The sequence below is a fragment of the Lissotriton vulgaris genome, chromosome 10 (assembly GCF_964263255.1).
Source record: "Lissotriton vulgaris chromosome 10, aLisVul1.2, whole genome shotgun sequence".
Lineage (NCBI taxonomy): Eukaryota > Metazoa > Chordata > Amphibia > Caudata > Salamandridae > Lissotriton > Lissotriton vulgaris.
In genome coordinates this window covers 86,979,032-87,001,564 of record NC_141698.1, presented here as the reverse complement: position 1 = coordinate 87,001,564, position 22,533 = coordinate 86,979,032, and the positions used below count along the sequence as shown (strand labels likewise).

Sequence of the window (22,533 nt, the reverse complement as noted above, 5' to 3'; positions counted from 1 at the left end):
AGGCGCGTGCGGTCTGTGTCGCGCTATTTTCTGCGCATTGGGGTATGTTTGCCGGATGTCGGTCTGTGTAGGGGTTGTCTATTTGTCTGGCCTGCCTGCTTCTGTCTGCCTGTCTGGGTGCTCTGCATCTAGAGTCTCTGCCTGACTGCTTTTCTGTCACCCCGTCTTTCTGGAAAGCAGATTGTATGTGACCCTCTCTGCAACTCTCTGACCCTTCCACTGCCAGTCTGTGTGTCTGTCTGCAAGTGTTTTCTAGTGTGGGCCTATGGACCTGTCACTGTGTCTGCTTGCTTGGCAACAAGTCTGTCTGCCTGTAAAGGTGCCTGTGACCCGGCCTGCCTCTCTAAGACGCCGTAAATGTGTGTGGGTGCTTGCAGTGAGTGTGCCTGACTGCCTCAGTGTTTCGCCGTGAGTCCGACTGTGTCTGTTTGTGTGTGCGTCTACGCACTGTTTGTATCCACTTGTGTCTGTCTGTGAGGCTCTCTGCTATAAGCCTGTCTCGGAACAGGCATGTTCACCACCAGTGCTTGTTTGATTCGTGTCTGGGGCATAATCTTTCCACCTTCAGGTTCCGTGGAAGTGCACCGCCGTGTTCGGCTGTGAGTCTGTGTGTCTTTGGACCCTGGTGTGCCACCCACGCCGAGCTGTGTGTTTATGTAGGGCTGTCTTGCTTGTGTCTGTGTTTGTGTGTTTACAACCACCCCTGCACCTGTATGTGCGTATCATACCTTCTGTAGTAGGGGATCTCTGTGTGTAGTCATAATCTAGTGACTAGTCCCACCCATGTGCATGGACCCCGGAGAAATAAAAAATAATCTCTTAAGCTGTCTTCTGTGCAATCCTGCATAGACACTTAAGAGAAAATTAAAGACAATAATGCAGCCTATACCTGCAAGGCTACACTATCCAGTACTTCAACTAGAAATGCAAAGGATATTCCACCAATATCACATTTAACACCGTCTGTTAAGTTTCACCCATAGAGAAACTTCCCCTTCACAAAATCCTTGGAATAATAGAGAGGAAGGGATGGACAGACAAGCCCCCATAGACTGCCATTATGTGTCTGGAAAAGGGATACCTTGCCTTTAAGAAACTCTCCAGATCGGTATCCCATGATGCACAGCAAACTCCTTTTACTTTCAGTTATTTTTTCCGGCTCCTGCTAGCAGGACCCTGGAGCATTAAGCTCTCCCTTTTTGGGTATTTTTAAATTTTTTGGCACTTTTCAAGTGTTGTGAGTGTTTCACTCGATGTCTTTGTTCGACAAGTGCCCTGAGTGTTCCAGGAAGAAAGCTAAATCATACTCTCACAGAGTGTGTATCCTCTGTCTACCATCATCTCATGTCCCTGAAGATTGTGAGATTTGCCAATCTTTCTCCAACAGGATCCTGAGGGACACTGAGAAAATTTGGCACCAAGGCCTGGAGGTAAGGAGACACCAGGACAAAGGTGGGTCTGGGCATGGAGGGACTTCGTCCTCTGCCCGTGCTGCGGCCTCTGGGGGCTCCCCAGTCAAGATAAGGCCAGAAAAAGGCACAGATCTCCGTTGGCGCCGATAGCCTCGACGCCGTCGAGAGGGATGACCACCATCTGATCCCCGTCGTCCCAGGGCTCTGGGGCAAAGCGGCGTCGCCGTTCGACGTCAAGACCTCGGACGAAGTCGACGTCGAGGACAACATCGACGTCGAGACCCCGTTGACGTAGAGATGGGCCCAAGAGGCACCGGCGCTTGCCGTCGAGGCAACGCCGCCGTTCGCTGTCGAGGCGACATTGGCGTTCGGCGTCGAGGAGAAGAGAGTCGACGTCGAAGAGACGAGAGTCGACGTCGAAGGATGTATCAACGTCGAGACGTTCGATGTCGAATAAGAGATCGACATCGAGGAGAGATAGGTCGGCATCGAGGGGGCGATCAAGGTCCAGGACTGTGTCCTCTGCGGTAAACCTGTCTTCTGCATCTAAGAGCCCACGGTTGCGGCGGTGCCGGCGCTCAGCCTCCAAAAGATCAGCCTCTAGGACATCTTCGTCAAGGCCTGTGCAGAAGAAAAAGAGGAGAATGCTGTCATCAGACTCTGAATACTCTCAGGCCTACTCACCTTTGAGGCCCAGGACTCCTACGCCTCCTCCGTTACCTAAGGAGACCCCTCCTCGTCCTCCTACACCTCCTCCTCCTCCGGTTCCCCCTCATCAACCTCCACCTCCTCCACCGCGGCCTGCTCCGCGGTCCCTATCTCTGCAGCACCTCCCGTCACCGCCTACGAGGCCTCCGCAACCGTTGGTTCCGGTTCTGCCTCTGCAGTTGCCACCTCCTTTACGGCCAGTGTAGCGTCCAAGGCCTAGGAGGTCTAGGTCCCGATCCAGACGGAGACACCGGTAAAGGAGTGACCGTCGCTCGTCGACGCGGTCTAGGCGTCGCCACCGGAGGGACAGGTCAAGATCCCGTCATACGGACTCTTCCAGCATCAGGGAGTACTCACCCACATTATCGGATTCCCCCCGTACGAGGGTGTCACCGGTCGATGACATTGTCTTGTTCCAAGAGGTGTTACTGAGAGGGGCAGCGAAGCTCGGGATTAATGTGACAGTTCCCACACCGTCTATGTCGGTGATTTTTGAGACCCTACACAAGCGGCAGCTGTCTCGACCCTTGTTGCCCTTGGTGCCGGGGCTGGAGGAACCGGCGATGGAGCTCTTCTTGACTCCGGCGTCAACAAAGTCTGCTCTTTCCCGGCTGCAGAAAAAGTATAGGGCCCCAGACTCCGATCCGGCATTTCTCAGATCGGTCTTTATGGGAGTCCCTGCAGCAATTTCTGGAGCAGCTTCCTAGGGACAGTAGGGAGAACTTCCAGGAAATCATCAATGAGGGCATGATGGTATCCAACCAAGTTATCAGCTCAGCTGCAGATTCCTCTCTCTTGGCGGCTCATGGAAACTGCCACAGGATTAATCAAAGACGCCATGCTTGGTTGAGCCTAACATTGGTGAAACCAGAGGCACAACAGAGAGTCACCAATCTATCGTTCTCTGGCACGACGCTCTTTGGGAAGCATGCGGATGATGAGATGGCCCGCATGAAGGCGAAGGCGGAAACCCTGACGGCTGTCGGGTTGGAAAAGCCGAAAGAGCAGAAGAGGGCCTTCCGTCCCTTCCAGAGACGTTTTGGTGCCCAGGGGAAGAGGCCAAGGTCGTCAAGCTAGCCAGCAGCAACAACAGCAGCAGTAGTACCAGCGAAGGCCCTTCCAGAAGCGCCAGAGGGGCAGGGGCGGCTAGCAGGCCTCAGCGACGCCTAAAGGCCCGGCCGGGTCTAGGCCCTGAGGTGTTACTTCCTCCTCATCCGTTACCTGCTCCGGTTGGGGGAAGCATACAAAATCACTTGGCAGAGTGGAGAAAATGTACTCAGGACAAGTGAGTGCTGAATATTGTTTACAATGGATACAGTCTTCCTTTCGTCAGCCCGCCTCCAGCGAATCCACCGGTTTGCTCGCAGATCCAATTGCGTGAGCTCCAAGTGGAGGCCGATACCCTGTTAAGAAAAAGGGTGATAGAAGACATCCCTTTGTCTCAAAGGGGAAAGGGTCTTTACTCACGGTTCTTTCTGGTACGCAAGAAAGAGAAGAACGAGTTCAGGCCCATTCTGGATTTGAGACAAGCAAACAAATGGATTCGCAGAGAAACGTTTTGCATGCTGTCTTTGCACCAGATTTATCCTCAGCTGCAGTGGGGAGACTGGCTTTGCGCAATAGATCTGCAAGATGCGTACTTCCATGTGCCCATTGCACGGAAACATCGGAAGTTCCTGCGGTTCCTGGTCGGCACCAATCAATACACCGTACTACCGTTTGGACTGAAGTCTGCTCCCAGGACTTTCTCAAAGTGCATTGCGGTGGTGGCAGCGCACCTGAGAAAGAACAAGGTGTTTGTCTATCCGTACCTGGACGACTGCCTGATCAAAGCCTCCACCTTCCAGGAAGCGCGATTGCACTTTAACAGGATGGTCGTTCTGCTGAACCAACTGGGGTTGCGCATAAACATGTCCAAGTCTGTTCCGACTCCTGCCCAGTGCCTCCATTACTTGGGGGCCTCCATCGATACTCTTTCAGCAAGGGTGTCTCCTTCGGAGGAGAGACGCTTATCGATGCTTCGGAAGGCTCAGGTTCTCATGGCAGTTCCATCTACGACAGTGAGGACGGTGTCTTCTCTACTGGGGTCGATTGCCTCTTGCATCTTCCTCATGCCACATGCACGGCTCCACATGAAGCCGCTGCAGGAATTTCTGGAGAATCAGTGGGACCAGAAGCGGGGGAGCTGGGGCGACAGGATCAGGCTGTCCCTTCACGCCCTACAGTCCCTGAAATGGTGGTGTTCAGTTTAGAATCTCCTCAAGGGGGTTCCATTCCACAAGGACATTCCGAGTCAGACTATTGTCTCGGATGCTTCTCTCCTCGGCTGGGGAGCGCATTCAGACCAGCTACAGATTCAGGGAACGTGGTCCCCAGCGGAATCCACATACCACATCAATTTCCTGGAACTCGGAGCGGTTCACTTGGCACTGAAGGCCTTTCATCCGTCCTTCCAGACCAACTCCTTGCTTGTGCAGATGGACAATACGACCAGAATGTATTACCTCAACAAGCCGGGAGACTCGAGATCGCTCCCGCTGTCTCAGGAAGCGCAGGCGATCTGGCACTGGCTGCTAGCCAGAGGACTGACGATAACGGTCACCCATCTGCCAGGTGTGCAGACTGCTCAGGCGGACACACTCAGCAGGCTCGTGCAAGAAAACCACAAGTGGGTTCTGAACGACGAGGTACTAGGAGACATCTTCGAGAGGTGGGGCACTCCAGACGTAGATCTGTTCGCCACCGCCGAAAACAGAAAATGCAGAGACTTCGCCTCCAGGTATTACCAACCGGGGACTCTGGGGAATGCGCTATGGATCAGATGGTTGAACAGCTTTATGTACGCTTTTCCACCCATTCCCCTGATTCTGGCGGTGCTCATCAAGCTGTCCCGGTCCAGAGCACGGATGATCCTCATTGCTCCGGGGTGGCCCCGACAGTGGTGGTTCACCATTCTGTTCACAGATCTGCTCCACCGGTCTCTTCAGCCTCACCTACGACTGCTGTGTCGACCGGACCTTCTCACGAAGTTCGGGGGGCAGATGGTGCACCCCAACCTCTCATCGTTGAGTTTGGCGGCATGGCTCCTGAGATGGTGCAATATGGACACCTGAATCTGCCTGAGGATTGCATGAACATTCTCAAGGAGGCTAAGCGGCCTTCAACTAGGACGTCTTATGCCTACAAGTGGAAGAGGTTCTGCATCTGGTGTACTTCCAAGAACTATGATCCGACGACATGCAAGGAGCATACAGGAGATATGGAAAGACCACATGGTCCTTTCATATCTCCTGCATTTGTCTCAGTCTGGCCTTAATTTTTAGTCTATTAAGGTTCACCTCGCAGCGTTAACTGCGTACAGGAAATGTCCTTCACAGACTTCCGTTTTCCAGGTCCCTGTGATTAAGGATTTTTTGGAAGGATTGAAGAAAGTGTTTCCTCCTGTTCGGAGTCCATCGCCTTCCTGGGAGTTGAATGTGGTGCTGTCCAGATTGATGAAGGAACCTTTTGAACCCATTCATAAGGCTTCACTTCAGCACTTATTGTGGAAGGCGGCTTTCCTTGTGGCCATTACATCGGCCCGAAGGGTGAGTGAGATTCAGGCATTATGTTGTCAAGAACCTTATACTGTTTTTCATGCTGCTAAGGTTGTGATGCGTACTCACCCTAAGTTCCTTCCTAAGGTGATCTCTAATTTTCATGTCAATCAGACTGTAACTTTACCTACGTTTTTCCAGAATCCTTCCAGTCCAGCAGAAAGGTCTCTTCATTCCCTTGATGTGAGAAGGGTATTGAAATTCTATCTGGATAAGACCAAGGATATTCGTAGGTCAGACCAACTGTTTGTCAACTAGGGGTCGGTCAGGACTGGTCTTGCTACCTCTAAACAGTCCATCTCTAGGTGGATTGTGTCCTGTATCCAGTTATGTTACCAGAAGGCTAATAAGACCTTAAGAGGTAAGCCTAAGGCTCATTCCACCAGGGGCAAAGCGGCTACAACGGCATTGCTACGTAATGTTCCGGTTGCAGAGATCTGCAGGGCTGCCACGTGGAAGTCGGTCCATACCTTTGCTAAGCATTACTGTCTGGACTCTGATGCCAGAGCAGATGCGCAGGTTGGGCAGCCTTCGTTAAGAAATCTGTTTGCACAGTAGTGTGTTATCCTTTTTCTTCACCGCCGGTTAATTTGTTGGGATGGGCTTGCCATTCTATTCACTAGATTATGACTATACACAGAGATCCCCTACTACAGAAGGAGTAGTTTCTTACCTGTAACTCCAGTTCTGTAGTAGGGGTATCTCTGTTATAGTCGTAAGCGCCCACCCTCCTCCCCGGTGGAGCAAATGGTACTGTAATGTATGCTACAGGCTTTGCTTTATACACCTTCAAAAAGAACTGAAAGTAAAAGGAGTTTGCTGTGCATCATGGGATACCGAGGGTCTCTGGAGAGTTCCTTAAAGGCACGGTATCCCTTTTCCAGACACATAATGGCAGCCTATGGGGGCTTGTCTGTCCATCCCTTCCTCTCTATCATTCCAAGGATTTTGTGAAGGGGAAGTTTCTCTATGGGTGAAACTTAACAGACTGTGTTAAATGTGATATTGGTGGAATATCCTTTGCATTTCTAGTTGAAGTACTGGACAGTGTAGCCTTGCATGTATAGGCTGCATTATTGTCTTTAATTTTCTCTTAAGTGTCTATGCAGGATTGCACAGAAGACAGCTTAAGAGATTATTTTTGATTGCTCCGGGGTCCACGCACATGAGCGGGACTATTCACTAGATTCTGACTATAACATAGATACCCCTACTACAGAACTGGAGTTACAGGTAAGAAACTACTCCTTCCAGTGTGCATGCTTGCACTGATCCCCCCCCCCCACCTTGCAGTGTTGCTGTCACGCCTAACAGTATGTGCGTCTGTTTATGTATGTTCATGTGTGCATGTGCTTATGTGCACGTGTTCAAATCCCCCTTGCCCGTTAGTTTATGTCATGCCTTCCAGTGTGCGTGTATTTACCCCCCTTAACCGCCGCGTGCGAGTCTGTGCAGGTGTGTGTGTGTGTGTGCCTACAGCAATCCAATGGCGTCATACTCCGCATATCCCATGCCATACAGAGAGAGAGAGTGTGTATGTTTATGTGAGTGTGACAATGTGTGTAGCAAGGTGTGCACTGCCCGAAGTGTACAGGTACAGCTCTTCCAGGGCCTTGTTTTTCCTTTGTGGTCTTCTAAACGTTGTCTGGCTACTAACTCAAGTAGAGGGAGAAATCTGTGTGGAATCTGCAGAGTCCCCAACGCCATCAGGCGTTGGGGACTCCTCGCCCAGGAGTGGGATTCCCAGAGAGCCAATGTGTCCTAACCCCAAGCTGTGCCGCTTTCACCAACAGGTGTCCTTCCCAGCTGTGCCAGTCGTGCACCCACACTCACTTCTCCTCGGCACTGGCAGTCTCAACGCCAGTGTGCCATTCTTGCCCCAGCTCCCAGGGTATACCCGCTCTCGGGAATTTCCCTAAGCAGCCTCCCTGCAGCTGTCATGCCGATCACCAGCCCTGGCTCTATTGCACCCAGTCCCACCGCCCTAAGTCACTCAACTTCTTCACTACTGGGCAACACCCCCACCGGCCCCCAAACTCCGTCCTGCAAACTCAATGTAACTGTTCCTTTGAAATACCCCTGTGCGGTTTCTCTCAGCACCACAGTTTAATTTTCACTTCAGAAATACCACCCCGTTTACTCCTGTGCCCCAGCAACACCAGTTCGTTTACTCCTGTGACACAGTAATGCCCCCCAGTTTACTTCTGTGCCCCAGCAATACCACCTGTTTACTCCTCTGCCACAGCAATACCACCCGTTTACTCCTGGCCACAGCAATACGACCCAGTTTAGTCCTGTGTCCCAGCAATACCAGCCCTTTTATTCCTGTAGCAACACCAGCCCGTTTACTCCTGTGCCCCAGCAACACCAGCCCGTTTACTCCTGTAGCAACACCATCCCGTTTACTCCTGTGCCCCAGCAACACCAGCCCGTTTACTCCTATACCACGGAAATACTACCCGGTTTACTTCTGTGCCCCAGCAATCCCAGGCCGTTTACTCCTGTACCAACCCCAGCCCGTTTACTCCTGTAACACAGCAATGCCACCCAGTTTACTTGGTGCGTAAACAAGCACTTTGTACTTCCACTGCTTATGAGAAGCAAGGCTGGCAGTCTCTTTTACTGCCAGACTTGCTCATCGTAAGCAAGGAACGTACGTTCAAAGTGCGTGTTAATGTACCGATTGCAGGTTTTAAAAACAAATGATTAAAAGGCACTGTCATTTACAATTCCGATAGCTCAGACTTTAATAATGCGAGACCTATTGCATTGTAAATGCTTGTTTCAATTTGTGTGCGCGTTAAGCTCTGCAGTATAGTTTGCAATGTTTCATGGTGTGATATTGTTTCACAGCACAATAAAAATATATTTTTTACCACATTAACAAAGCGTTGGTAACAACTTCCTGCAAATAAATATGCTGCTAAAAGAATATATAATTATCAGGACAGGATCAGGTTTAACACCATTTAGTGCATTCCTGGATGTTAGAGCTGCCTGTTATTTATGCCTGTCTTACTCCTAATGCTGCCTTTCTTTGCAAACGTTTCGATTGAAGCGAGGAAGTGCAGCACCCCAGAACTCATTTCAGCCCTTTTAGGACTTTTGGGATTCCTCCAAAGTATTCAACTAGAAAAGGAGAGGTGATCTAGGATTAGGAGTCAGTCACGTAAATAGACTCTCCTTCACCAACATTTGTTCAGCTGGTGCCAGCTCTCTCTACAGGAGAAAGTGAAACAGATTTCTTCCAGAAAGCGACATCAAACCTTCTGTTAAAGCTATCTTACTCATTTGAATGATGGAAACACCCTACATCATGGCAGCCTGCACTCCACACAAGCCCTATATAAGGACATCCAACATGGTGTCGTACATCTACCGTAAAGTCTGAAACAATTATGACCACATCACCCCTGTACTGATGGAACTCCATTGGCTCCACTTACTGGCCTGCACCATCTTCAAAACCAGCTGCATCATTTGCAAAGCCATTATGACTTACAGTCCTACCTCTCTGGCCAAAAAACACATCATCCATCTCTGGTAGCTCTTGGTGCACCCACTGCTGGGAAACCATCAGATCCGACGCAAAGTTGTGTAAAAAGAAACAAGGTATTAGGTCATTTATGTTTATGCAACCATGACATGGAACTACATCCCCGTCCCTCTCCTCCTCTAAATCAGGCAAGAGTTGAAGGTGCACCTCTTTAAAGACCACTATATCATAATGCAGTAACTGTCCACACAATTGTTACTTCCCAAATTACTTGTTCACTGTACTCTTGCATTTGACCTTTAGCTGCTCTCTGTTGACTTTGGCTAGGTACACGTTATACAAATACCTTATACATCAATACTTTCGGGGACCCCTGCAGCACCATTCATGGTACCCACTAGTTTCCATCTGGTATGGTGAGAGCACAGGCCCATCATCAGCCGTTTTCACTTGAGTTGAAAAAAGTATCCCCCACTAACACACATGAGTTTCCTCTCAACCTGTGTGGCTGCGGAGTGGCCCATCAGTCAGCTAGCCTCTGTGTTAAAAAAGAATTAAAAGGATTCACAGCTTGTGAATTTTAGTGTCTGATCCATTTGTGTGTCCCTATTTATAGTGGGCCCTCCAACCATCTTCACCTCTGAGTTACGTCTCATTCTGATAACTTTCAATAGCTAAAGTGACTTCCTTAATTACTAGGTCCACTAACCTCAGAGAGTTGTTACGCAGAAGCTTGAAATATAAAGGTTACAGCTTCAGAGTTGAATTTACTTTAAACTGAAAAACATACCAGTCCTCACTTAGTATTCTAGAATTTATTGTGTGCACTGGATTTATTTCACCTCAAGTGGTTCCTGAGATATAGCCCTGAAAGTTGTTAGGTCTCAGTTCAGTTGGCTAGATAGAGCTATAAAGGGTATAGTCACTCTTGGAGCACCATGGTTGAACTTTAGTAACCGCGGCTGTTAGATCTTGGGTTATTGGTCCTTGAATGTACATGTCCCCAGGGCCTGAGAAACAGAGATTTTATTATGAAGTTGAATTGAGCATCTACTTTATTCTGGTGCTGATTCAATTGTTTTCAGACTTGGTTGCTACACAAAAAAGCACCCCTTTAATGAGTTACAGTTTTGGTGGAAGGATTATGAGTAGTCTTCCCATGGGGCATTTTTCAAGCTGATAGCTGTGCTCCCTTTAACCCGTTGACCGCAGCAGGAATTCTGCCGCGGTGCGGGTGATTTATGACTGGGCGTGGTCAGGACGGCCCCCGGCCGTCCTCCGCACACTCCCACCGTGACGTCAGACGGCCGGGGGGCGTCCGACACACGCAAAGGGTTAAACTACCCCACAGGAACTATGGTAGTCTCTCCAATTAAATAATTTCAGCCCTCTAGACAATTTCAGAGCTAACTATGGTTCTCAAACTACCTAGGAGAACATATGGAAACATTTCCAATGAGATTCGTTAAAGAAGTGGAACTAACACCAGCCCAGATCCTCAATTGGAGAGGTGTACCCAAACTGGTCCTCGAACCACCTGGAACCCATATAAACTATCTACAGTCATAACTTTCTTATGGTCAATGGCTAATGTCACTGTTGGCTTTATTTTTTGCTATTTGCTAATTTAAGGTGTTAATAACGTGCCATTTCCATTTCAAAGCAATAAGCTAGGCTGGCTATTGCATCTTTATTTTGAGGTGATAATTGTGCTATTGGCTTTCTGGTCTCAGCCATGGAATCTGAGAGAAGCACATTAGGGATAGAATCCTTACCTTAAAATTTCTCCCAGGCATCAGACTGGATCTGGAAAGTTTTCATCAGCAGTACCCCTGTGCGTCGGGAGGTGGCATTGTGCAGCTCCGCGTCCGTCGTTGACTTCATGGTCACTGGGATAACGTCGCAGCAACTACTTCGATGCCGCACTCACGAGCTGACGTCAGTTCTTTCTTTTTCCGACCAGCAAGTGCAGATCCGGGAAGAGCAAGAACCCCCAATCACTTTTTGACCGAGTTTCTGAGATTTTTTGTCTCCATTTTTCGAGTCTTATCTACTCCTGGTGCCTAGTAGGGATTCCTGGTTTTAAGTCCTGCGGAGCCTGTCGCTGTGTGATGTCGGTGACCGACCCCCACAACGTGTGTCTCTACTGCCTGGAGCGCGACCATGGCCCCAGGTTGTGCTCCGACTGTTGGGCCATGGCGCTGAAGACTTTACGGGATCAGTCCCAAAAGTTGCTAGAAGCCCAGCAGGCGGCCCTGCACCGTTCAAGGTCCCAATCAAGGAGGAAGTCGAGGGATTGTTTGCTAAACTACCATCACCATTCTTCGGATTCCAAGTCCTCGCACTTGGGGTCAGGTAAGTCGAGGCACTCGAAGAAGTCGAAGAAGCGTCATCACTCTCCGACTTCCCCTTGCCAGTCGTGCGACGTGGCTGAGGGTGCGGGTGGTACCACCCCATCGGCTTCAACAGAGCCTGTGCAGTCGACCCCGACCTACCCATCCTGCCCTGGGATGGAGCGACTCCAGTCCAGGTGCAAGACTTTCTTGCAGCCATGCTTGCCCTTTTTGGGCCGTGGGCCCCAGCTGGTGCGCCTTCGGACCCCGTGGGCCCGACTGGGGGTCCTTGCCCTGTGCTGCCAGTGGCTTCGGCCTCGGCGCTGCCGCCGACTTTGGTCCCAGCGTTGCAGGACCCCCTTGGATTCAGGCCTGGATCCCGGTCCACGCAGGTTGACCTTACGACTCCTCCGCCGGCGTCAACTCCCCTGGTACTGCCTGTGACGTCATCCGGTCCCTCGGACGACTTCAGCCCCGAACTGAGCAAGGCGCCGGTCCGGCTTTGTTCGACACCGATTCCGACGCCGATGGGGTATTTCTATCCCTATATTGAGCCTCCATCTTTTTGACCTGTTCCTCAGGCCATGGAGAAAGGGGAGGACTGAGGATCCTCTCACACAGCAGTGTGAGTTGGATCAGGACTGGGCGGAAGAATTAGAGGATGCCAGTGGTCTTGACCAATCTCCTGACCTTGGCTTCCTGTCTCCTTTTCAGTGGCTACCGAGGAGGGAGAGACCTATAGTATGGTTTTGCGTAGGGCAGCCGATACCCTTGACCTCGAACTCCCTACAGTGGCCCTGAGGACTAACCTCCTCACTAAGATGCTCCAGCCGGCAGTAAGCTCTTCGGAGCCTCTGCTGCCGTTCAATGAAGCACTGACACGTTCTTATGGGCACTTGGTCCAGGCCCACCACAGGAGCCCTGGTGGATAGGAACGTGGCCAGACGCCACCGCCCGGCTCCAGGCGACCATGCTTTTCTATCCACCCACACTACCCCCGAGAGTCTGGTTATCCAGGCCTCTACTTCCCATAGCGCATTCCTTACCACCCCTCCGGATAGGGAATCCAAGAAGTTGGAGCTGTTTGGTAAGAAACAGTTTTCATCTGCCAGCTTGGTGCTGCAGTCGGTGAACACTGCATGCCTCTTGGGCCATTATATCCACTCTGTGTGGGATACGGTTGTGCGAATGCTGCCTCATAGTCCGGAGGAGGCCCGGACACTGCTCTCCCAGGCTGTTGCTGAGGGGAGGGATGCAGCGAAGTTCGCCATACGGTTTGGACTGGATACCACGGACTCGCGAGGCAGAGCGATTTCTACGATGGTGGCGCTCCGCCGCCACGCCTGGCTGCGGTCCACTGGCTTTTCGGGGGGATGTTCAAAACTCCCTTATGGACATGCCCTTTGATGGCCGTCGCCTTTTTTGCAACAAAGCAGATCATGCGCTGGAGCGTTTTATGGACTCTTGGGCTACCGCCAAGTCCTTGGACCTTTCCACCACGTGCACAGCCACTTCTGCTTTTCATCCCTTTCGTGGCCACGGAAGGGGCGCCCAACACGTTCGTTCAGCCACAAGTCACAGAACCAACCTAAAGGCGGCCGCAGACGTGGGCCTCGCCGTGGCAGGGCAGGGAGCCAGCGGGCATGTCAGTCCGCCTCCACCACCGCAGCATCAGCCTCTAAGCCTTGCTAGTCCAAGCTTTCAGGCTCATCAGACGCCAGTGGGCGACAGTTGTAGAAGGGGTTGTGAGCAGGTGTTCCTCCTTTCCACGGTTATCTTTTTATCAAAAGGATAATTCCTTGCTTCAAATCAACACAAGAATCCAGGTAGGTTTTGAGTGAAGAGTGATTCTTTTTAGTCACCGCATTTTGTTGTTTCCGTTTCACTCGTTTTTAAATTTTTCATTAGGGAAAATGAACAGCCGACACGTGTTTCACCCTATGTGGCAGGTAGAGCAAGGGTTTTCTCAAGGAAATCCGAGGACCCCACGACAGACTTTCTTTTATACTACCGACAAAATTTGGATGTTAAACACATTATCCTTTTACAAACCTGAAACTGCACAGACTATTCGCTGATACTATGATGTTGGATTGTAAAGATTAGCCTTGAGAAAGCCCTGGCTCTACCTGCCACATAGGGCTAAACACTTGTCGGCTGTTCATTTTCCCTCACATTTTCCCTCACATCTTCCCTAACGAAAAATTTAAAAACGAGTTCTGTTCTCCGGGACTTTCTGGTGTGATCTTGGTTCGCAGACCCACCACCGTTGTTGGTATTGCTGGGGTATCTATTCTATGGTAAGGAATCTATCACTAACGTGTTTCTTTCAGATGAACAAGTTGGGAAACATACAGTACCCCGCAGGCATTGTATTGCAATGCCTTTACATCGCGGGTATTACAACACAAGTCGTTACAACAACTTGCGCTGGATGGCGCTATAACCTAAGGAATAGTATGATTTACTATTCCAACACCTTCCCTACTGTACGTAGACTGGTGTTGGAATAGTAAATCATACTATTCCTAAGTCCAGCGCCCTCCAACGCAAGTCGTAGTGATGACTTGCGTTGTAAAAACTGTGATGTAACGTTCCTCGATCATTTTGATTGCGTTGTAACGTCACATATTCGCACAAGTTACTTACCTTCGGTAACGATATATCTGTAAGAAACATTAGTTAGTAATAGATTCCTTACCGCCCCACCCATCCTCCTGTTCTACAAACTGATTTCTAGGTTTAAGGTGATCTTTTCAGGGCCCTAGTTTCATTGCACCAGTGGTCAGTTTCTTGCATGGCTCTGCGTTCCTGGCGCAGAAAGTTGTGTACAGAACTGATGTCCGCGTGCGAGGGCGGCGTCTAAGCAGCTGCTGCAACGTCATCCCGGCGACCACAACCCCAACAAAGGATGTGGAGCCGCACGACGCCACCTTCCTATGCGCAGGGGTACTGCTGATGAAAACTTTCCAGGTCCAGTCTGACGCCCGGGGGGTAATTCTAAGATAAGGAATCTATCACTAACTAATGTTTCTTACAGATATATTGTTACCGAAGGTAAGTAACTTGTGCATTGGTCCTTCACTTCTCACCTAAGCTACTATGGAGAGTTCTGAAAGATTTTGAGGACAAGCTTTCCTTGCGAACCCACTAGCCAGTATCTTGGTCAGTAGGGAACCCATTCAGTCCCACTCTTTACTCCACTAGTCAACCCCACTAGTCAACCCCACAACCTCTATGATCTGCACATAGATCTTAAATGTGTAAAGCGATATTTATCATAATTTATGACAAACATTCCATTTTAATGACTTTGCCTAACCGACTACACTGATAATAACATATTTACTTCCTTAAAATTCTTATGAAACACAATGTACATTTTCATATTACTGCAGTGTGGGCATGGTTTTTGGGATGTGGAAAATGTGGCAAACTGTATGACATTGGCTTGGATTTCTAACCCGGGAGTCATCATCAAAGTCCATCTAAACTCCAACTGTCTCCTCCTGCGAGACCTGTTCTCATACAGTTTGCAAAAATGTCAGAGTTCAACGGCAGCTGGCATCACTCGTTCCTTAGGAAAAAAATACATTTGGTATTTTGTCTGCCACTAAAAACTTTAACTCGACTGACGATTATGATAGTAATATTTTCTTGTTTTTGATGTTTAGAAGCATTGGATAAATGGGAACGATTGACAGTAGCTGATGCCCTAGAACCTGTTCAGTTTGAAGATGGAGAGAAAATTGTTGTTCAGGGAAATCCAGGAGATGACTTCTTTATTATAACAGAGGTAATGATTTTTTTTAGTACATCTGCATTTTTTTTAATTTCATATCTTTATACTGTTCTTTTAATAGCAGTTTTATTGATTATTTGGTGTGTGGAGAAATCAACCTGCTAGTAGAATACTAATGATGCTAAAACATGACACATTACTCTTAAAAATAAATAATGCCGAAAATAAATCGCTATTTGTATGCACTTGAAAACCATATTTTTGGTGCTGAGTAATCTTGCTCTGTTTACTGCATGTGGTAACTCACAACATAAAGGCTTAGGGTATGATTCCGGATTGCCAAATCCAGGGTGGCGTAGTTATAGTGATGCGCACCGGTGGTCCAACTGCTGTATTACATCTTTGGTGGCCGGACAACCATGGGACCGCCGATCCCTGGCGGTTGCATGGTGGTCTCAAGGCCGCAATATGCTGGCGGTAGCGCTGCGGCACCCTCAAGCATATTCCGAGTTTCCTCATCTCCAACTCTCTTGTGGCGTTGATCACGCCATGAAAATGCTGGTGGTGAGGAAAATTAGGAGGCCCTACAAGGGTCTGGGGATGCATGCAGGGGGACACATAGGGTGCCCCCCCTGTCTGCATACACCCCCTGTTCAATGCCGTCCTGGAACATGCTGTGGCTGTCCCACGGATCTGCCCTTCTAAGGCTCTCCTATGAGCCTTTGAAAGGCAGCGCCGTGAGCCAGCTGCTTCAGGACCTCCCGACCTGTATTCCATTTTGAATACGGCGGGCCGTCTCAGTACGGTTTGGGCTGTGAGACAGCCCGCTGCCACACTGCCAAATCGTATTCAGTAATTAGTAATGATTTGATATTTTGCTAGTTTATGTTAAAAGCTAGGTATGTGTGTACTGGCATGTCAGTAATTTTTACTGAAAGTTTTCCTGATTTTCATGCTTCAGGTGTGCAATTTATGTTTACATTTTATCTATAACTAAAATGTTTCCCTTTGATATTTGAGATTTCTTTTGCATTTAAATCAGTCTAAAATGTAAACATAAAAAAGTGTGTGCTCACATGTTTTTTTAATATTAAGTATGGCGTGCTTGTAATTAAATGTGTTTGTGGGTTTCGTGTAGCGGGAGCAATAAATCGTAATAACTAACAGGAGTAGGTTGCAAAGTTTAGATCAACATAGTTTGGTAGACGTAGAGTGAGCCGAAGATGCATGAGTTTTAGAAAGATAAAGTGAGAAGTGACTAATTGAAGAAAAGAGTTCCGGAGCAAGAGAAAGTTTATGGAATGTTAATACAATTGAATCAGGCTACCAGATGATTTAGATACATTAATTCAAAGCTCAGGGTCTTGAATTTTTACCTCAGGCAGGAAAAGTTCAAGAAGTTGACCCTAGCTCGGGTTCTTCTGTCACTGCAGCAGGAAGACTGGATAGTGGTGATGTGTATTTCCATAGTCTCATCCTGAAGTTGCATCGGAAGTATCTCAATTTTACGGTGGGAGCCCAACACTACCAATTTGCGGTTCTTCTGTTCGGGCTAACTTCTGCACTGCGAGTCTTCACAAAGGTGATGGCGGTGGTTGCAGCTTATCTCAGAAGGTCGGGGATCCCGGTATTCTCCTATCTGGACGACTGGCTGCTCAAGGTGAGTCTCCAGAGGTGGTGCTGCATCATCTGCAGTGAACGGCTCGACTATTGTTACACTTGGGTTTTTCTATAAATATACCCAAATCTCACCTATTGCCTTCTCAGGGCAAACTGTTCATAGGGGGAGTACTGGACTTGACTGTAAATTGTGCCTTTGCACCCCCACAGAGGATTTTAGACATCCTGGCTATGATTCCGTTGTTTCAGGAAGGAGCCGAAGTTCCAGTCCTGAAGGTCTTGCGCCTGCTCGGTCTATTATTTTATTTTATTCAAGAGTTTTATATAGCGTTGGCTAGACCCGGAGCGTTGGCTAGACCCGGAGGTATCAGAGCGCTTTACATGAGGTTCCACAAAAGTTACAATTACAAGATTACATCAGTTCCAATTTACATCAGTTGCTAGACAAACAATTGCAAGAGACATTGAAGACAAGATAATTGAAGTGTAGAGGGGAAGGGGGAAGGGTAAAGGGATAGGAGGGAGATATGGCAGAGAGACGAAAGGAAAGTCTGTCCAAAGTCTTGGCTGGGTAGGTGACGGTTGAGGGAAAGTCCCAAAACCCATCTCCTCTAGAGCTATCAGGTAGCTCCACCAGGCATTGGCCAAATAGCTTGGTCTCAATGGGAAAAACAATTAAAGGAACAAGGAGGGCAAAATAAATGGAGCGTAGAGGGGAGGGGCATGGAAGTAGAGAAAGGGGGGATAGGGGAAGAGACAACAGGGAGAGACGAAATGAGGTCTGTCTAACGGAGACTGGGTAGGTGACGACCAAGGAGGGAGTCCACGGTCCATCTCCCCTATAGCTAAACCAGGTAGCTCCATCGGGCATTCGACAAAATACTTCAGTCTCAATACATTGGGAGATGAGAGAAGGAGAGACAAAAGTAGAGGGAGGATGTGGGAAGAGACGACAGGAGAGACGAAAGGAAGTTTGGCTGAAGACCGACTGGGTAGGTGACGTCCAAGGAGGGAATCCCCGACCTGTCTCCCCTATAGCTAAACCAGGTAGCTACATCGGGCATCAGACAAAGTAGCTAGATCTCAAATGACGAGGGAATAATTCACAGATAGACAGGGTGGGGACTAAGGGCCAGGACAGGTGAAGGCAGAGGTCAGCAAAAGGAAAGTGGAGAGGAGTAGAGCGAGGCGATAAACAGGGTGGGGATTAGGGCCAGGACAGGTGAAGGCAGAAAGGTAGGTCGGCAGGAAGTTCCTATAGATCTGGTGGGCTATAGATCGCGGTTCTGGTGTTGTGTCACGAGGTCAAGGACCCTGGTGCCCACCGAATCCACATCTTGCTGCAGGGACGACACCGCTCCGACCAGGCCGAACGTAGATGATCCATTGAGGATTTGATGTCACGACTGATATTACTGCATAGCTAAGCTTTGTAGTCCTTGAGCATGTTCAGGCGATCCGCTTTTTGAGTGTCATTGTTGCTGCGCCTGTGTCTCATCGAAGTGTAGATCGTTTTTCAGAATTCGGTAAGAAGTCCGAGACCTTGTTTAAAGACTAGCCCGTCGCCTACTTAGGCGGCATATGGATCAGCCCCAGAGCGTTTGGGACTGCGATGGTAGATTGGCACTAAATTCAAGGCTGCAGACCGTCGCAGCACGTGAATATGGAAGGCCTCGCGTCCGGGATATGTTGGGTCAAACGGCTGGTGCTCGGTAGTGAACGTTGTCAACACCTGCGTACTTATTACTGTCTACATCCTGTGTTTGGAGGTTTGGTGAGTAAACACTGAAACATCAACTGAGCAGAAACCTGTCCAGGCTCTCTCCTCCTCCTGGGGGGCAGATCTGGGGTCTGAGGGGGGGCAGGAGCAGATCTGGGGTTCGAGGGGGGTCTGTGAGGGTCTGAAGATGAAGGTAACTGCACAGACAGACCATGCACGCTGGCATATGGGGGCCCTTCAGTGTTGCCACCCACAGGGAGGTGGTCAGAATCTCCAGTGACACTGCAGGGGATCTGTTCAGGTGGAGTGTTTCAGGCAACCCGTTTTAAGGGAAGCCATTTCAACCTTCTTCTCCAGTGGCCACAGTAATAACGGATGCCTCCACTCTAGGGTGGGGGGCTCATCTGGAGGATCTGGATATCAAGAATCTTTGGTCTCCAGAGGAGAGATTGCTTCACATAAAGCTTCTGGAATTGCGGGTGATACGTTTGGCACTGAAGGCTTTCTTCCCTCCATTCGCAGTCAGTCTCACGGACAACACTACTGCAATGTGGTACGTCAACAAACCGGGAGGAGTAGGGTTGTTTCATCTCTGCAGAGGGGCTCTACGGCTCTGGTCCTAGGCTCAGGACCATCAGATTTGTGTGACCGCAAATCATCTGGCCAGAGTATTGAATGTTCATGCGAACAGTCTCAGTCTGCAGTTCTCAGCCGATCACAAGTGGCGTTTTCTTCCGGAGGTGGTCCATCACGTCTTCAGGATGTGGGGGTTTCCTCGGTTGGACCTGTTTGCCACTCACGAGAATGCGCACTGCCTTTCTGCAGTCTCCAGTATCCAATGCGGGGAGCTTTGTGGGACGTGTTTCAGTTGAATTGGGGCTTGCACTCTACATGTTTCCTCCCATACCCTTGATTCCTTGAGTTCTGAGGAAGATTTGCCAAGACTGGGTACAAGTCATATTGATAGCCCCGGATTGGCCAAGAAGGGTGTGGTACACAGACCTCCTTCACCTCTCATCGCACCCTCCGCTCCGTCTCCCTCTCAGGGCAGACCTCCTCTCGCAGTCGCAGGAGCAGGTTCTTCACCTCCATAGCCTGAACCTTCATGCCTGGAGATTGAATGGGGCAACCTGAGTTCTTTCTCTCTCCCACCGGATGTGGTGGATGTTATTTTATTGGCCGCATATGTTCTGCAAAAAGAATATGCTGTTATTCTTTGTACAGCCCATGCCAAAGTGGGACCGATCGACCAGCTGACAATCTCTAAACCTACAGCGCCTCTTGATACACCCACAGCCAGGACACCATTAGACTGGAGGCAAAGAGCAAATAATGTAAAAAAAAAAAGAAAAATCAGGACAAAGGTATTCAACTTCTGGGAACAAGAATGATAGTGATGAACAAGTTACTTACCTTCGGTAACGCTTTTTCTGGTGGATACAGTATATGCCTGTGGATTCCTCACCTATTGAATTACCCCTACACCAGCATTCCACAGAAAGTTTTTCATAGCTCTCCCACCTCGATAAGGACGTCACAATAGCACAGCTCCGCTCGCGACTCAGTATGACGTCACCGGAGCCATAAGAAGGCCTCGTCGGCGTGCTGATGTCAGTTCCACTCATTTTTTCCATGCCTTCGAGGGGAACAGGTGGACCGACATCATATTGCAAGTATACACAGTATACAATATATACACAAATATACTCAGTATATAAATGAAATAGGTAGGAAAATTGCGAAAAAGCTAAAACGAAGACATTCCCTAAAAACAAGAATCTCAGCAAGGCAAATGACATAGAAATAGTAAAATGTCAAGCACAAAAACCTTTTCGGTATATGTAGGTAGACAACAGGGAGGAGGGGGGGTCAGTGAGGAATCCACAGGCAGATACTGTATCCACCAGAAAAAGCGTTACCAAAGGTAAGTAATTTGTTCATCAGTTGGATACATATGCCTGTGGATTCCTCACCTTTTAAATTGAATCCCCAAGCAGTCCATCTCCCGGCAGAGGAGGTGAGGAAGACTTTCTTCCTGGGCTGGGATGGTCAAATGTGAGAGGTGAAATCAAATACCTCTTGTCTTCAGTATAAGTCCAACTCCCTATAAATCTGTTGGAGTTGCAGGTCCTTCTCTTGGCATTGAAGGCCTTTCTGCAATCCATCAAGGGATGGTCATTGCAGGTTTTCACAGACAACACTACTGCCATGTGATACTCCAACAAGTAGGGTGAGGTGGCTGTTGCATTCTGTGCCTATAGGTGCTGCGCCTGAGGAGGAGTTTGCTGGAGCTTCAAGGCATTGCCCTGATCGTAACCTACCTGGTGGGATCTCTAAACACCAGGGCGGATGATCTCACTAAGCGAACACTGGTGAATCACAAATGGGGGTTGCAACCCGAGGTGGGACAGGAGGTCTTCCGACAGTGGGCAAAACCCTGGCTAGATCTTTTTGTCACTGTCAACAATTTGCAGTCTCAGAGCCATAGTTCTCATAGCAATCAATTCAGCTCCTCATGTGATAGAGCTCCAAGCTCTTTGTTGCAGCCGCAGTACACCACCTTTTTTCCCCAGAGAAACTAGTGTTGAGGATCATGGTGGCCTTTTTGCCTTAAGTTGTGACGCCTTTTTATATTAGGCAGTCCATCATCCTACCAACATTCTTTACCTCACCTCACACCTTGGAAGAAGATAGACTCGCCGTTTTGTTGGGTTATCCTGAGACAAAGAAAGGTACAGCAGTGCAGAAAGGGACTTGGATAGTGGATACTCCTCTGCTTCAAGAAATGCTATGCATGGTCCAAGAAGGAGCCTCAAGAAGGGACTTAGGGCTCATTCCACCGGGGCAAGTACTGCTACCACTGTGTTGGTACTTTGAGTGCCTGTTCTTTACATCTGCCAGGCCGCAACCTGGGCATCATATTCATGAAGCACTACTACCTCGACAGTCAGATCCAATGGAAAAGGAATTTTTCCCAATTCAATCATGGACATTTTAGTCAGGACCCACTCCACAGACCCTGCACCTTGGGATGTACTGCTTTGAACTGTTAAGAGTTCCTACAAATTAACTTGATTTTATGACAAATGTGATTGTCTTATATGTTGTCTCTCCCTTTTTATATTCTTGATTTTTATTATTGTATTTTTATAGGTCTCATGTACATGTTTTTTATATTGATATTAATGATTAATTTTAACAGATACATTGAAAAAAGACAAATATTTTTTATTAAATTTGTACCCATAAATATGTCAATATTCTGTGGAGTTCTCCGCTCTTTCAAGATGGGATGAATGGATGTGAAGTGACTAGATGTCTGTGAGCTGATTTGAATGAAAAGTGACCTCCAAGGGACCTATATTTTTGTCTGCTTTGATAGCTGTCTAAAGATGAGAAATGCATGGTTAGAAGTGTCCATCAAAATAACAAGTTACTTACCTTTAGTAACGCTCTTTCTAATAGATACATCTGCCTTGTGGATTCCTCACCTTGTGAATATCCCCCTGCGTCAGCAACGTCCGGAAGTTTTTTTGTAGCACGCCGGCGTGGACGATGTCATAGGAGCACGGCATCGCGCGCGACTCCGTCTGACGTCACTGACTCCTTATTAGGCCTACGTCGGCGTGATGACATTAGTTCCATTTTTTCCGCGTCGTCGACGCTAACGGTTTCTGGGAACTTCTGTGATTCAGATAATAACTTGTTGCTATTTTGTGTTACTGTTTCTCTGTCGAGTGTCTATTCTTCGTCGAGGATGTCTTTGAGGAAGACTGGGTTCAAACAGTGCAGATCGTGTGCCTGGATGATGTCTATTACCGATCCGCACGACAATTGTTTGTGGTGTCTTGGTTCGGACCATGATGTCAAGAGCTGCCGATCCTGCTTCAAGATGAACCCAAAGGC

General features: G+C 48.7%; 1 protein-coding gene across 1 annotated transcript in view; it reads left to right on the top strand.

The window, feature by feature from the left end:
• PRKAR1B (protein kinase cAMP-dependent type I regulatory subunit beta) overlaps window positions 1-22,533 on the top strand; it is a 516,439-nt gene that overhangs the window by 425,887 nt on the left and 68,019 nt on the right. The window contains exon 9 of the mRNA XM_086940549.1: window positions 15,220-15,341. Coding sequence (XP_086796675.1) covers window positions 15,220-15,341 — 122 coding nt within the window. The remainder of the gene's footprint in view (window positions 1-15,219; window positions 15,342-22,533) is intronic.